The following is a 16,888-nucleotide window of genomic DNA, read 5'->3' as shown; positions in this document are numbered from 1 at the left end:
GGTTTAAATCCAAAATCGTGTTGATAAAAAGACTGATGAACGGTGAAATCTATATTTCTGGATAAGTTCACTGCTGTTGCCGGAAAGACAACAGATACATAATTCGAAGTGCTTTACGTGAACACCTGCCGTGTTGGCCTTATTTCACGGTGGTACTTTTACAACCACAATGTGAGCTTATTAGACGACACGCCACCACCTCGCCACACCCACACACTCGTAAGAATATGTCGAGTGTTTTCTCTTGAATTTGGGTCACCTAAATCTGTTTATTTTGCCGAAGTTATGTAAAATTATAAAAATAAATAATAAAAAATTGTGGTGAAAATGTCAGAATAATAAATTGAAATGTCGTTACCCAGCAAACACAGGGGGTTCATGTAAAGTCGAGAAAGATTGTAAATCAAACTATTTTAAAATTTTAAAACTCTAAATCGAATGTAAACGTTGAATCAATTTCTCTTTTTAAAGAACCGTTAATATTTAATATTAAATAAAATTAATAACATTTTTCAAACGTTTGATTTTGTGTTTGCTGGGTTATTTCAAATATGGGGAATATACTAATACTACCATAAGTTGTTCTACTACTACATTCAGACGACTTAGGTTTTTGACAACAGACTTAGGTCCTTGACAGCAGAGTTTCCGCTCTATATACTCTATGGCTAGAACCCTCAAAAATAACGAACAAAAATATATTGAAAAAAACACAAATTATATTTAAACTTCATATCTAAAAAAACAACATAAAAACAATTCAAACATATATATAAAGAAAAAAAAACGAAACATGTGTATTTAGCTTTCGTTGGGTTTTGATGTTGCTGTCGGTGGGTTTGCTGGGGCTGTTGCTGGGGCTGTTACAGGTGTTGCTGGGGCTGTTACAGGTGTTGCTGGGGCTGTTACAGGTGCTGTTACAGGTGCTGGTGGTGGGGCTGCCGGCTGGGCTGCTGAGTAGCCCTGTTGCTGGGCCGGATAGCCGGGTTGCTGGGCCGGATAGCTGGGTTGCTGGGCCGGATAGCCGGGTTGTTGGGCCGGATAGCTGGGTTGCTGGGCCTGATAGCCAGGTTGCTGGGCCGGATAGCCGGGTTGTTGGGCCGGGAAGCCCTGTTGCTGGGCCGGGAAGCCCTGTTGCTGGGCCGGGTAGCCTTGTTGCTGGGCTGGGTAGACCTGTTGCTGGGCTGGGTAGACCTGTTGCTGGGCTGGGTAGACCTGTTGCTGGGCCGGTGGGCCTGAGTATCCCGGATAATGACCCGGTTGCTGGGCCGGAGCAGCCAGATAGCCCGGATGTATCGGCCGAATATTGGCCTTTTTAAAATTGACTTTAATGGCCATGTTGCAATATGGGCACTTGTTGATGCACTGAAATAAATAAAAAAGAAATAAATAAAAAAGAAATATATAAAAACTAAATTCCAAACTCTAAATTTGAAATAAGATTTCTAAGAAATCTTCGTTCAAATTAAGAGCAATAAAGTACTTACCGCCATTTTCAAATGATTTAAGTGGAATGAAGTCTATTCGCGCAAGTACATAACCATTCTATTCTAAAAATAACTTGGCATTACTTTTTACAAGGTTGTATTTTTGAAAAAGTCGAACATCATGATCGAAAAGTCGACTTACAAAGAAAATGTATTCCCTACCATTAACAAATTTTATTTGACAACATTATTTAGTACTAAATATTTTGTAAGCAGGCATCACTGTTAAATTTTTATTTCATGGCTGAATTTTGTGCTTGTTGGAGAGGTAAGCAAATGTTTGGTTTAATTTATTATTTATTAATTTTTTATTTATTTCCAGAGATCATAGGCGCTGGAAGAATAGGACGGGCAAGAAAAATATTAATAAGAACTTGTGAGTAGCATTTCTTATAACGTCATATGAAATCCAAAAAGCCCTTGACAAATTTTTCTGGAGAAGCGAAAAGTCGATTTTGTTTTGTTTGTAACTTAGGGCTTTTTGGATTTCATATGACTTTTTGAGTTTTCTATAATATTGGACCTAGAAACATAAAATTAAGCATGTATAGATGATATTAAAGGTCACTTTTTGGTAATTTTTGGTTCATTAACTGGTACTTTTTGATTTTTTTAATAATATTAAACCTAGAAACATAAATGAAGCATGTAAAGAAGCTATTAAAGGCCACTTTTTGGTAATTTTTGGTTCATTAACTGGTACTTTTTGATTTTTTTAATAATATTAAACCTAGAAACATAAATGAAGCATGTATAGATGATATTAAAGGCCACTTTTTGGTAATTTTTGGTTCATTGACTGGTACTTTTTGATTTTTTTAATAATATTAAACCTAGAAACATAAATGAAGCATGTAAAGAAGCTATTAAAGGCCACTTTTTGGTAATTTTTGGTTCATTAACTGGTACTTTTTGATTTTTTTAATAATATTAAACCTAGAAACATAAATGAAGCATGTATAGATGATATTAAAGGCCACTTTTTGGTAATTTTTGGTTCATTGACTGGTACTTTTTGATTTTTTTAATAATATTAAACCTAGAAACATAAATGAAGCATGTAAAGAAGCTATTAAAGGCCACTTTTTGGTAATTTTTGGTTCATTAACTGGTACTTTTTGATTTTTTTAATAATATTAAACCTAGAAACATAAATGAAGCATGTAAAGAAGCTATTAAAGGCCACTTTTTGGTAATTTTTGGTTCATTAACTGGTACTTTTTGATTTTTTTAATAATATTAAACCTAGAAACATAAATGAAGCATGTAAAGAAGCTATTAAAGGCCACTTTTTGGTAATTTTTGGTTCATTAACTGGTACTTTTGGATTTTTTTAATAATATTAAATCTAGAAACATAAATGAAGCATGTAAAGAAGCTATTAAAGGCCACTTTTTGGTAATTTTTGGTTCATTAACTGGTACTTTTTGATTTTTTTAATAATAAACCTAGAAACATTAAGTATGTAGAACCCGGAGTAAATAAGAACTAAATGCCTGCACAAGACAACAATAAGGCGACAATTTGTAAAAAAACACGAAATTTGTTTAACAAATTGGTGTTGTCTTGTTCAGGCCTTTAATAAGAACCTATATAGGGGACATTTTGGTATTTTTTAGTTCTTTAACTGGTACTTTTTGAGATTTCTATAATATTGAATCTAGAAACATAAAATTAAGCACTTTTCCATTCATTAAGTGGTACTTTTCGATTTTTTAATAATATTGAACCTAGAAACATGTATATAAGTATGTAGATCCCGGAGTAAATAAGAACCTATAAACATTTTAGTATTTTTTCGTTCTATAATATTAAACCCAGAAACATAAATTAAGAATGTAGAGGACCTATTAAAGGCAACTCTTTTGTACTTTTTTTAATAATATTAAACCTAGAAACATGAATTTAACCCTTAAATGCATAGCGTACCATATATGGTACATGACTTTAATTTAATATCTGTTGATAGTTATTTTTCAAATTTTTCTATGTACTATATATGTTACGTCATGCATTGTCACGTTATATTTTTTGTATTAGACGTATATCAATTAAATATATAAGTTATAAAAAAGGACATTGTTGTTGGCCTAATTTTGGTACTTTTGTTTTTTTATGCACTGAAAATAATTCATGCCGAATATATGCGAAAAATTTCGTACATTGTACGAATCTTTCGTTGTCAAAAAGTCGGAAAAGTCGAAAAATCGTAAACGTCTAAAAAGTCTAAAAATCGGAAAACGTCGGAAAATGTTGAAAAAAGTTGAAAAATCTAAAAACGTCGAAAAAGTTTAAAAATCGAAAAAAGTTGATAAACGTAGAAAAATCGAAAAAGTAAAAAAAAAAAATCGCAAAACGTCGAAAATGTCTAAAAATCGAAAAAGAATTCGGAAAAATCGAAAAAAAAATTCGGAAAAATCGAAAAAAAAAATTAATAAAGTTGATATAATGTCAAAAAACTTCGAAAAATCAAAAACAGTTCAAAATAGTCGAAAAATCTAAAAACTTAGAAAAATCGCAAAAACGTCGAAGAAGTCTAAATATCGGAAGAATTGAAAAAAGTCAAAAAATCAAAAAAAGTCGAAAAATCTTAGAAGTTGAAAAAAGTGTAAAAATTTAAAACGAAGAATCTAAAAACGTCGAAAAATCGAAAAAAGTTGAAAAAAGTAAAAATATTAAAAAACGTAGAACAATCTAAAAAATCAAAAAGTCGGACATATTTTCCAAATTTATATAAATTTTATTGATTTTTAAATTTTACTATTTTTAACAATATTTACTGCTTTTACAACTTGTAAACTTTTTTAACGACTATTTTTTAAAACTTTTAATCATTAAATATTATATACGTTATTTTTTCTTTGCAGGGAATTTTGATGTGCCTCCAGATTTAATGTATGTTTATTTTTATATTTATTTTTATATATTATTATTAATATGAAAAATCCACAAAAACGTGGTGTATATTAAATAAATCCATTAAATATGGTGAATTAAAAATCCATGATGAATGTCATGGTCATTTACGACAAAACGAAGATCAATAATGTGATTATCAATCATGTGTGATTTATTATAATTCATTTAATTATGAAAAAAAGTTTTTTATTTTTAAGTATTATGCTAAGTTTTTCAAAATAAATAAATAAATTAATAATTAATATATTGCTGTCTTTTTTATTTTTGTTTTTTTTTTCTTTTAGGGAATAATGAATTTTAGATTAAGTTATTTAGATATATTTAATGTTATTAAAGACTTTTCATGTTTGGAAAATTTGAGTAGTTATTCAAAACAAAATGAAAAGTTCTTTCGAAATGTTATAGATTCTTTGAATAAAAAAAGAAGTAAATGTAACAAAATTCCAAAAAGTGCAAAACTTTTTAAACGCATATCTACTATTGCCAAACGTATTTTAAAAAGTAGAAATGAGGTAACTGATGTTAGAATGTCAGAAAATATAAAAAATTTACATTCTGAAGGTAACAGTATAGAAAGTAGAAATGCGGTTGCTACTGATTTAATATCAGAAAATATAGAAAGTTCGTATTTAGAAAATGATGAAAAAAAGCTTTTGGAAAGTATAAATTACTTAGAATTGGAAAGTTTTCCAATGGAGCAAAATTATATATCTGCTTTGCTGTCTGACTCTGAAAGTTTAGAAACAGCAAATACAAATTTAAATGAAACAAAAAATATCAACAGTCATTCTTCGGTTAATAGAATTATTAGTGTTGAGGATTTTGTTTCCCACAATGATGTTGTAAATGAAATTGAAAATGTTGTTGATTTCAAAAATACATCTAATAAAACAGAGTTGGAATTAATGTTGAATACCATTTTAGACGCTAAATTAAATAAAAATCTTAATGAAGTCCCACATGATTCATTTAAAAAATTGTGTGAAGGTTTCGTTCAAGAATTTAGTTTAATAGCTTGCGATTTAAAAAATTCGATGGAAAAAATTATAATTTTGAATGAATTTTCCTCTAGTAATGAATCCAACCTAAAAGAAATTAAAGCTTATTTAAAAGAAATTTTAAATGAGCTTCAATCTGAAAAAAAACTGCATAAGGAAGAAATTTCTGTAGGAACTGTACAGTGTTATAAAGAGCAGGATTGTTCCATAAAAAAACAGTGTAAAAATAATAGAAGGGATGTAACCCTTGGACCATTTGAAATAACAGGAGATTCCACAAATAATTCAGATTTTTTAAAATATAGAAAAAGTCCTAATCCAAAAGAAAAATGCAATAGAAATGTAATACGTACAAAATCAAAAAGTACAAAACCTAAACGACTATTTAAGAATAATATTTTCGATTGTTCTTTTCTTGTTAGTTTAAAAACTGTAAATAATGAGTATATGGATAAAATTACGAAAAAAAAGCTTCTCGAAGATTTGATAAGAGAAGAATATTTAAAGTATAATAATGTTTGTATTTTATGTTTCTACAACATAAAGTTTTGTTTTGAAAAAACATTAATATATGCATATTGTAAATTTAACGATTGCACTACCTTTCGATTTGACGTAACTCCTCAAGGAAATGTAACCGTTTATAGAACAAATGAGTTACATCATGCAGAAGATGAAATTCACGTTGGTCAAATGAGAGGTGTAAAAAGACATGTATTTAAAAGTAAAATAAAAGAAGATGTGCCATATTTGTTTAAACAAAAACAAATATTGGTAGCTTCAGACGATATTGCGGAAAAAGGCAATTTTCAAAATATCCAAAATTTAGAAACTTTTAGAAAATTAAAATCTGAGGCCAATATGGCGAAATATTATGATAGAGATCCATTTGTTGCTCTTTATTTGATGCAAATGGGCCCCTATAAGAATTATATTCATAGACTTGCTTCTCCCTTTACAGTTTATACATGGGAAAGATATACGTTTGACACAATATCATCCAATATTGAAATCCTTAAAGATTCGAATTTTACATTGCATATCGATGCTTCAGGTGAAAGCGTGAAAACTTTAGCATGTGCTCACAAAAGAATTCTAAGTTATAAAATAGTTATACGAATCAGAAAACTGAAAAAAATTCTGCCTATTGCAGAAGCAATTCTTTCAGGACACTCAAAAAAAGAAATTTCGAATTATATAGATTACTTAAAATCAAATTTGAAAGAGTATGGTGTGAAATTTCAGTTCAAACCGCCAAAAATTAAAAGAGTCTGTACTGATGTCAGCGCAGCATTATATGGAGCTGTGTTGCAAAGCTTTAACAACCAAAATATGGTAGAGTATCTGAATACTTGTGCAAAATTTCTAAATGATTTCGAATTGAATCCCAAAATTAAACCCAATTTTGTTATATTGCAATGGTGTAAATGTCATTATATTCACATCATGTGCAAAGATTTGGACGCTAGATTGGGTAGAAATCATGTGTTAAGGCCTTTATTAAAGAATGCCTTCATAGCAGCATATAATTTCACTACTATTAAAGAGTGTCAAGAATGGTTTAAACATATCTTCATTGTTTTACTTACGCCATATAAATGTCATAATTTGGAAAAAAGCCTTAAAGTATTGACACAATTTTTAATAAAAGATGAAGAAAATAAGAAAAACAGAAAAAAGAACTATATTATTTCAGAAAATGAAAAAATAGATCCATTAGAATCTATTGCGGCTAGTAGTCCATTCCGAAAAATGTTTCTTACAATCTATAATGAAGTTGAAACCGATATTAAAAATATAAATATGGGTCATGAACTAAATAAATATCGTAATGATCAAATTTGTACGTTTATATTAAACAAATACTGCGCTTTTATTGTTCTTTGGACAAATGTTATGGGTATTCACGTTGATCCATCAGGAGAACATATAAGCAATGCTCCAGTAGAATTTACCTACTTTTTGCAAAAAAATATAATTTTACCTGAAAAATCTGTGAGAGCCGATGTCTTTGTTAATACAATGAGAATAAGCTATTTAAGTTCTTTGAAAGAACTACGTTATAAATACAAGATGTTTGGTCCAATGGACAAAGAAATTGAGGATACACTCACAAGTTTAAATGAATATAATGTAGTTGATGTTCAAAGCTCACAACGAAAAGAACATTCATATATTACCTCAACACCTATTGAAAAAAAAATAGATAACTCTCAAGCTTTAAGTGTTGAGTTAATAGAAACGGATCATAGTTATTCAAAACATAGTTTTGAATCCGATCCCGAAGAGCAATGGGGAAAAACAGACCCAAAGAAAAAGAAAAATATTCGACCTAAAATGTTGCTTGCTGCGAAGGAAAGCAAAAAAATTTCAAATATTCTTAAAAATATTGAAAAACCTAAAAAAACTTATATAAAAAAGAACAAAATAAAATCAAAAAAAATGGATATAAAAAATAAAATTAAATTAGAAAAAGCCGAGGTGACTAAAAATAAAAATAAATCAAAAAAAACCGAGGTAAAAAAAGAAGAAATTAAATTTGGAAAAACATTGATTAAGAGAGAATCGTTCTTTCTTTTCAAATTTGATTTACTTTTTTCTGAAATTAATAATACCACAGATACAATTAATATGGGGTATTATGATTATTTAGAAACATCCGATTGGGATTCATTAAACAATATGGAACAATTAACAAATTTCGTTTTAGACGCTTGCCTTTTAGCGGTAATAAAAGAAAGTAGATTAATTGATTGCTATTGTTTACCTTGTCAGACTAATAATATACAGTTTGACAAGTTGAATTTATATATACAAAATCAACCTGAATTAATATTTATACCTATTTTGTGTTCAGGTCATTACACTTTATGTGTTCTTAAATTCTCTTCACATGAATTTATATATGTAAATTCATTACCAAGTGAAGGTGAAGGAAAACGGCTTTATAATTGTTTTATAAGCACGTTTGAAAATAACAAAAGTTTATGGCAATACCGACCAATACTGGAAAGAGATTTGCAAAATGATGGTTCTAGTTGTGGAATATTTGTTTTAATGTATGCTTCTAAAATTCTAAAAAATGAACCTTTAATAAAATTAAATCAACCAAATATTGTTAGAAATGATATGAAAAAATTGTTGTTAAAGCATCAAGGTGACAAAACAAGATTTTGTTGCCATTGTGGAGGTTTTAATAGAAAAAATGAGGATATTTGTGTATGCAATGACTGCGAATATTATATTTGTTCAAATTGCGCACATAAACATAAGAATAGTGAATCTGATCGTTGCAAAATTATTGAACAAAATATATTGTCAATATAGATATTAAACGAATTAATAATTATTATGTAAATATTAAATTTTATAAAGAGGTTAACCATCTTATAGATAACTTGTATAAATCTATTATTCACATAAATAGTCATATGTACATATATTGTAGCAATATCTGTGATAACAATGCAATGCAATTGTAAACAAATATGGTATTTAGGCCTATTGGGGATGCCAGCCATATTAAATAATTGGCAACGCACATCGCATAGTACCTCATGGGTTGTGTGGAAAACTATGTATTTTTTCTGGAGTTTTTCTATTCTATTTCTATTTTTTGCAACTTATTTAGATTATTCCAACTGTTTTAACTGAAACAAGTAAGAGTGCTATATTCGGCTGTGCCGAATCTTATATACCCTTCACCATAGTGTATTTAAAAAATATAAATTTTATAAAATTTAGATTTATGTACCTATTTAATTTTCCCGATTATATCATTATTATAGCAATAGCAAAACAAAATGAACAACAACAACGCTAAACGAAATAAACACTCAAAAAACAAAATACACAAGGCAGTAAAACCAACAGACATCCAAACATACGAAACGAAATACAAAAAAAAAACAAGAACAAAATACACAAGAACAAAATACAAAATACATAAGTATTCAAATTTAGGTAAACTATGAAAAGAAACCAAATTGAATAATATATTTTGTGTGAAAAATAAATAAATTAATTTGTTATATTGTCCAGATAGTCCATAGTTTTGATATCACGCCCCTTAAAACTTGAAAACTTTACATTTACTTAAATTAGTTGTGCTTTTTTTAAAAAAGTCCATGAAACTACTTCACAAAAGTATGCGAATTTTTCCTGTATTTCATATTTGATCATATTATACGATACACAAATTCTAGAATCGCATGGTTTTATGCTTAATATTGTTTTAAGGGGTAACTATCAACCGCATGGATATATTTTTGACCCATTTGGTCCACAATTTTGGGGGATTTGTACCCTCTTTTCATGTAATATCATTAAAATGGCAATTTTTGGCTATATTTGTAATGTTTTCACCCTTTTTCCAGAGATAAAACCAAAATTTAATATTGGAATTTAATAGAACCCATAGGGTATCTAAAAATAATATTTTTTGTTATAAGGATCTGTACTTAAACGTTCCAAGATGAATTTTTGGTATCGTTTTTCAGTTTCTAATTGAATTATCTGGATCATAAGTCCCTTTTCGTACCTCTAGGGACGATATTTTCCGACAAAGTTGTCTAGTGTATATTCATGTACATATTGGCACTAATATATTTTAAATTTTCAATATATTATAGCGGGTTACAACCCCAAAACATGCCTTAACAAAACGTCATCCTATATAGTAGATTTCAGTTTTTACTACTCGTAACTTTCACGCTTATGTTGCCCGTTACAATAACACTGTAAGTCCAAAATTTTGGTTTTAATTTGATCATAATAAATACTATTTAAACACATATCAACATTTTTGAGTTAGATCATAATGATATCGTGCCGTGCAGCATGGAGGCCATTGGTATATAAAAATAATGATTTTACTATTTTGAATGGTGTTTCTTCGAGGCATGTTTTGGAGTTGTACACTTCCACAACACATTGAAAACTTAAAATGTATAAAAGCTGATATCTAAAAGAATATATACCAGAAAACTTTTCCCGAAAATAGTTGATCCTAGTATTATAAAAATGGACTTAAGTTCCAATATATTGAATTAGCGACAGAAGAATGATCCGAATAATTTATCTTGGAACGTTTAAATACAGATTCTTGTAACAAAAAATATTATTTTTAGATACCCCAAGGGGTCTTTTAAGTCCTAATATCAAATTTTTGTTTTATCTCTGGAAATAAGGAGAAAAATTTACAATTATGGCCAAAAATCCCCATTTTAATGATATTACTTGAAGAAAGGTACAAATTCCCCAAAATTGTGGACCAAATGGGCCAAAAATATATCCTTTCCGTGGATAGTAACCCCTTAAAACAATATTACGCATAAAAACCATTCGATTCTAAAATTTGTGTTGCGTATAATATGATCAAATATGAAATACAGGAAAAATTTGTATACTTTTGAGAGGCAATTTCATGGACTTTTTTAAAAAATCCACAATTAATTTAAGTCAATGCAAATTTTTCAAGTTTTAAAAAGCGTGATATCAAACATAAGGACTATCTAGACAATATAACAAATTAATTTATTTATTTTGCACACAAAATATATTATTAAATTTGGTTTCTTTTTATAGTTTACCCAAATTCGAATAATTATGAGAGACACTGTATGTAGGTATATAAATACAAACACTTTTTTTCGGTAATACTTGGAAATAAAAGTATTGTATTTATGTATACAAATCAGGATCAAAATAAATAACAATGAATGGTTGAAAGAAAACGTTATTAAAAGTTCTTTTTAAATGTTCAGTTTTATCTTTTGTAATTATTTTTATAATTTCATTGTAATTAAACTTGTTTTTACTTAATTTACTTGAAAATTAATTATTAAATAAATCAAAAAAGTAAGGACAGTAAATTTTATATAAAATTTAGAAAATATTTAAAACTATAAATGAAAAAAAAAACACAATCTTCATAAAAAAGTTACTATAAATTCCATTCACGTCTTTGCCACAAACCATCCTAGGTGACTTCGTCACTTCCTTTAATGGTCGCTTCGCACAAATTAACCACGGCCACTACATTATCACTGACCACTTTACATTGCAGCGAAATTGGTATCGCCCACATAAATTTGCTACACTAAAGTGGTCATGAATCACACAACGATTCATTAACGGCGATTTCTTCGGCAGGTGTGGAAATCGAATTTTGACATTCCTTGGCATTGTAAGCAGCAGCTCGACAATGTTTAGCAATTAAATATTGAATGGAAGTGAACAACAAAAGAGGCGATTAAGCGCAGCAGCAAAAAACATGACAAAATAACACAATTGAGCCTCTACAGAAATTGCTACGTAATGTAAACTGTTCGTTAAACGTTCTTTGAAACTCATAAACTCTTCGAGTTAAGAAAATGTATAGAAACGATAGGTCAGCATTACATATTCCAAACGCTCCTTATAGCTGTAGGAAAAAAATTTCACTATTTACGTTATACATAACAATATAAAAAACTAAACTATAATTACATTTTGTGGTAATTTCGTTAAAACCCACTTTCCATCAACATTTATTGGCCAAATCTTGTCTAGCTTGCATGGAAATTGAAGGCAAAAACACTAGAGTGCCGCCTCTGACAAGAACATATGCTTGGAAAGTATATTTTCCAAGATTTTAAAAATATAAATATAAAATAAATTTAATTTGTTGCAGAACAATTAAAAAAGTTCTACCAAGTTTAAATATTTTTTTGGTACTAAAAGAAGTTGCCAGATGTTGTAATGCAGGGATGGAGATATATTTTAAGTGCATTTCTATTAAATTATTATTAATATTAATTATTCTGTGACAAAAAAGAAAAATATGACTTTGAATGACTTTATTGTCTTATTTAAAATTTTTACAATTTTAAAGTTTTTAAAATCCCAACTTATTTTAAAATTTCAAACCGTTTGGAGATTTTTAACAAAAAATTTACTTTAAACGACTTTTATCGAATTGCTTCGACTTTCTCAAGTTATGCCCGAATTCAGAAAGAAGAAAAGAAAACAATTTTTAAAATTTTGTATGAAAACTACTCAGTTTTTGTTAGTGTTTTTCATATAAAATTTTAAATATTGTTTTACATTCTTCTTTCTGAATACTGGCCTTATTTTTAACCCGAAAAGTCGTCTTATGACTTTTTAAAAGAATTACTTAAAATGTTTGCAAATTTCTTGAAAATTTTATCAGCCAAAATCTACATTAAACATTTCTTTAAGTTCTTTTCGAACTTTCCCAATTTTTACGAGAACGAATTTTAAATAAAATTAAAAAAGTTTTTTTTTTTTATTCAAAAATGGAGTATCTGCAAAATTCGAAATAAATTTTACAAAACTTTAAAAATGTTTACTTTAATAGATAGAAAACTTGAAGAAGACTAAATAATATAAAAATTCGGATATGTCCTAAAAAGTTGTTAAAGTCGACTATTCTATATAAAAAAATAGAAAAATTCGAAAACATTAAGAAATACAGGCGTTTAATTGGGAAAATAAAGTCGACTTTTTATCATAAATAATTTGTGAAAAAAATCATTTTTCAATTAAAAACTCGAAAAAGTCGGATAAAATTAAATAAATTTACTTTTAAATCTACTTGAAAGTCCTTTAAATTCGACCAGTTTTTTGAAAATTTTGTACGTAGGCCTATCTGTAAACTTGAAAACTAAATATGAGGAAATGTAGGCCGGACCTCCCTCTATAGGTCCCCATATTTCGATTTTTGGCACAAAGTAAAAATTGGACCCTTATGGTCCAAAAACTAATTGAGTGATTTTGTCCAAAAACAGTTTTTTGAAAATTTTGTTCGGAGGCCTATCTGTAAACATGAAAACTAAATATGAGGAAATGTAGGCCGGACCTCCCTCTATAGGTCCCCATATTTCGATTTTTGGCACAAAGTAAAAATTGGACCCTTATGGTCCAAAAACTAATTGAGTGATTTTGTCCAAAAACAGTTTTTTGAAAATTTTGTTCGGAGACCTATCTGTAAACATGAAAACTAAATATGAGGAAATGTAGGCCGGACCTCCCTCTATAGGTCCCCATATTTCGATTTTTGGCACAAAGTAAAAATTGGACCCTTATGGTCCAAAAACTAATTGAGTGATTTTGTCCAAAAACAGTTTTTTGAAAATTTTGTTCGGAGGCCTATCTGTAAACATGAAAACTAAATATGAGGAAATGTAGGCCGGACCTCCCTCTATAGGTCCCCATATTTCGATTTTTGGCACAAAGTAAAAATTGGACCCTTATGGTCCAAAAACTAATTGAATGATTTTGTCCAAAAACAGTTTTTTGAAAATTTTGTTCGGAGGCCTATCTGTAAACATGAAAACTAAATATGAGGAAATGTAGGCCGGACCTCCCTCTATAGGTCCCCATATTTCGATTTTTGGCACAAAGTAAAAATTGGACCCTTATGGTCCAAAAACTAATTGAGTGATTTTGTCCAAAAACAGTTTTTTGAAAATTTTGTTCGGAGGCCTATCTGTAAACATGAAAACTAAATATGAGGAAATGTAGGCCGGACCTCCCTCTATAGGTCCCCATATTTCGATTTTTGGCACAAAGTAAAAATTGGACCCTTATGGTCCAAAAACTAATTGAGCGATTTTGTCCAAAAACAGTTTTTTGAAAATTTTGTTCGGAGACCTATCTGTAAACATGAAAACTAAATATGAGGAAATGTAGGCCGGACCTCCCTCTATAGGTCCCCATATTTCGATTTTTGGCACAAAGTAAAAATTGGACCCTTATGGTCCAAAAACTAATTGAGTGATTTTGTCCAAAAACAGTTTTTTGAAAATTTTGTTCGGAGGCCTATCTGTAAACATGAAAACTAAATATGAGGAAATGTAGGCCGGACCTCCCTCTATAGGTCCCCATATTTCGATTTTTGGCACAAAGTAAAAATTGGACCCTTATGGTCCAAAAACTAATTGAGTGATTTTGTCCAAAAACAGTTTTTTGAAAATTTTGTTCGGAGGCCTATCTGTAAACATGAAAACTAAATATGAGGAAATGTAGGCCGGACCTCCCTCTATAGGTCCCCATATTTCGATTTTTGGCACAAAGTAAAAATTGGACCCTTATGGTCCAAAAACTAATTGAGTGATTTTGTCCAAAAACAGTTTTTTGAAAATTTTGTTCGGAGGCCTATCTGTAAACATGAAAACTAAATATGAGGAAATGTAGGCCGGACCTCCCTCTATAGGTCCCCATATTTCGATTTTTGGCACAAAGTAAAAATTGGACCCTTATGGTCCAAAAACTAATTGAATGATTTTGTCCAAAAACAGTTTTTTGAAAATTTTGTTCGGAGGCCTATCTGTAAACATGAAAACTAAATATGAGGAAATGTAGGCCGGACCTCCCTCTATAGGTCCCCATATTTCGATTTTTGGCACAAAGTAAAAATTGGACCCTTATGGTCCAAAAACTAATTGAGTGATTTTGTCCAAAAACAGTTTTTTGAAAATTTTGTTCGGAGGCCTATCTGTAAACATGAAAACTAAATATGAGGAAATGTAGGCCGGACCTCCCTCTATAGGTCCCCATATTTCGATTTTTGGCACAAAGTAAAAATTGGACCCTTATGGTCCAAAAACTAATTGAGCGATTTTGTCCAAAAACAGTTTTTTGAAAATTTTGTTCGGAGACCTATCTGTAAACATGAAAACTAAATATGAGGAAATGTAGGCCGGACCTCCCTCTATAGGTCCCCATATTTCGATTTTTGGCACAAAGTAAAAATTGGACCCTTATGGTCCAAAAACTAATTGAGTGATTTTGTCCAAAAACAGTTTTTTGAAAATTTTGTTCGGAGGCCTATCTGTAAACATGAAAACTAAATATGAGGAAATGTAGGCCGGACCTCCCTCTATAGGTCCCCATATTTCGATTTTTGGCACAAAGTAAAAATTGGACCCTTATGGTCCAAAAACTAATTGAGCGATTTTGTCCAAAAACAGTTTTTTGAAAATTTTGTTCGGAGACCTATCTGTAAACATGAAAACTAAATATGAGGAAATGTAGGCCGGACCTCCCTCTATAGGTCCCCATATTTCGATTTTTGGCACAAAGTAAAAATTGGACCCTTATGGTCCAAAAACTAATTGAGCGATTTTGTCCAAAAACAGTTTTTTGAAAATTTTGTTCGGAGACCTATCTGTAAACATGAAAACTAAATATGAGGAAATGTAGGCCGGACCTCCCTCTATAGGTCCCCATATTTCGATTTTTGGCACAAAGTAAAAATTGGACCCTTATGGTCCAAAAACTAATTGAATGATTTTGTCCAAAAACAGTTTTTTGAAAATTTTGTTCGGAGGCCTATCTGTAAACATGAAAACTAAATATGAGGAAATGTAGGCCGGACCTCCCTCTATAGGTCCCCATATTTCGATTTTTGGCACAAAGTAAAAATTGGACCCTTATGGTCCAAAAACTAATTGAGTGATTTTGTCCAAAAACAGTTTTTTGAAAATTTTGTTCGGAGGCCTATCTGTAAACATGAAAACTAAATATGAGGAAATGTAGGCCGGACCTCCCTCTATAGGTCCCCATATTTCGATTTTTGGCACAAAGTAAAAATTGGACCCTTATGGTCCAAAAACTAATTGAGCGATTTTGTCCAAAAACAGTTTTTTGAAAATTTTGTTCGGAGACCTATCTGTAAACATGAAAACTAAATATGAGGAAATGTAGGCCGGACCTCCCTCTATAGGTCCCCATATTTCGATTTTTGGCACAAAGTAAAAATTGGACCCTTATGGTCCAAAAACTAATTGAGTGATTTTGTCCAAAAACAGTTTTTTGAAAATTTTGTTCGGAGGCCTATCTGTAAACATGAAAACTAAATATGAGGAAATGTAGGCCGGACCTCCCTCTATAGGTCCCCATATTTCGATTTTTGGCACAAAGTAAAAATTGGACCCTTATGGTCCAAAAACTAATTGAGTGATTTTGTCCAAAAACAGTTTTTTGAAAATTTTGTTCGGAGGCCTATCTGTAAACATGAAAACTAAATATGAGGAAATGTAGGCCGGACCTCCCTCTATAGGTCCCCATATTTCGATTTTTGGCACAAAGTAAAAATTGGACCCTTATGGTCCAAAAACTAATTGAGCGATTTTGTCCAAAAACAGTTTTTTGAAAATTTTGTTCGGAGGCCTATCTGTAAACATGAAAACTAAATATGAGGAAATGTAGGCCGGACCTCCCTCTATAGGTCCCCATATTTTGATTTTTGGCACAAAGTAAAAATTGGACCCTTATGGTCCAAAAACTAATTGAGCGATTTTGTCCAAAAACAGTTTTTTGAAAATTTTGTTCGGAGACCTATCTGTAAACATGAAAACTAAATATGAGGAAATGTAGGCCGGACCTCCCTCTATAGGTCCCCATATTTCGATTTTTGGCACAAAGTAAAAATTGGACCCTTATGGTCCAAAAACTAATTGAGTGATTTTGTCCAAAAAC

General features: G+C 30.2%; 1 protein-coding gene and 1 long non-coding RNA gene across 2 annotated transcripts; one reads left to right on the top strand and one right to left on the bottom strand.

Moving 5' to 3' along the window:
• Positions 1 to 699: 699 nt before the first annotated feature.
• LOC119601045 (calcium-binding protein P-like) lies at positions 700 to 1,537 on the bottom strand. The gene is made up of 2 exons (XM_037951738.1): positions 1,488 to 1,537; positions 700 to 1,365 (listed from the first exon to the last, which is right to left on the bottom strand). Exons 1-2 carry the CDS (start codon positions 1,491 to 1,493, stop codon positions 802 to 804), a joined length of 570 nt encoding a protein of 189 aa, XP_037807666.1. The 5' UTR covers positions 1,494 to 1,537; the 3' UTR covers positions 700 to 801.
• Positions 1,538 to 1,645: 108 nt separating this feature from the next.
• On the top strand, positions 1,646 to 4,650 carry LOC119601042. Its single transcript, XR_005231178.1, has 3 exons — positions 1,646 to 1,755; positions 1,810 to 1,863; positions 4,355 to 4,650. It is a non-coding gene; the product is annotated as an uncharacterized LOC119601042 (long non-coding RNA).
• Positions 4,651 to 16,888: the final 12,238 nt, after the last annotated feature.

This window comes from Lucilia sericata, unplaced genomic scaffold (assembly GCF_015586225.1).
Source record: "Lucilia sericata isolate MDLA Ls3-8-SP2 unplaced genomic scaffold, ASM1558622v1 Contig000138F_arrow, whole genome shotgun sequence".
Classification (NCBI taxonomy): domain Eukaryota; kingdom Metazoa; phylum Arthropoda; class Insecta; order Diptera; family Calliphoridae; genus Lucilia; species Lucilia sericata.
Note: the sequence above shows the minus strand (reverse complement) of the source record. Positions and strands in the feature narration are given on the sequence as shown.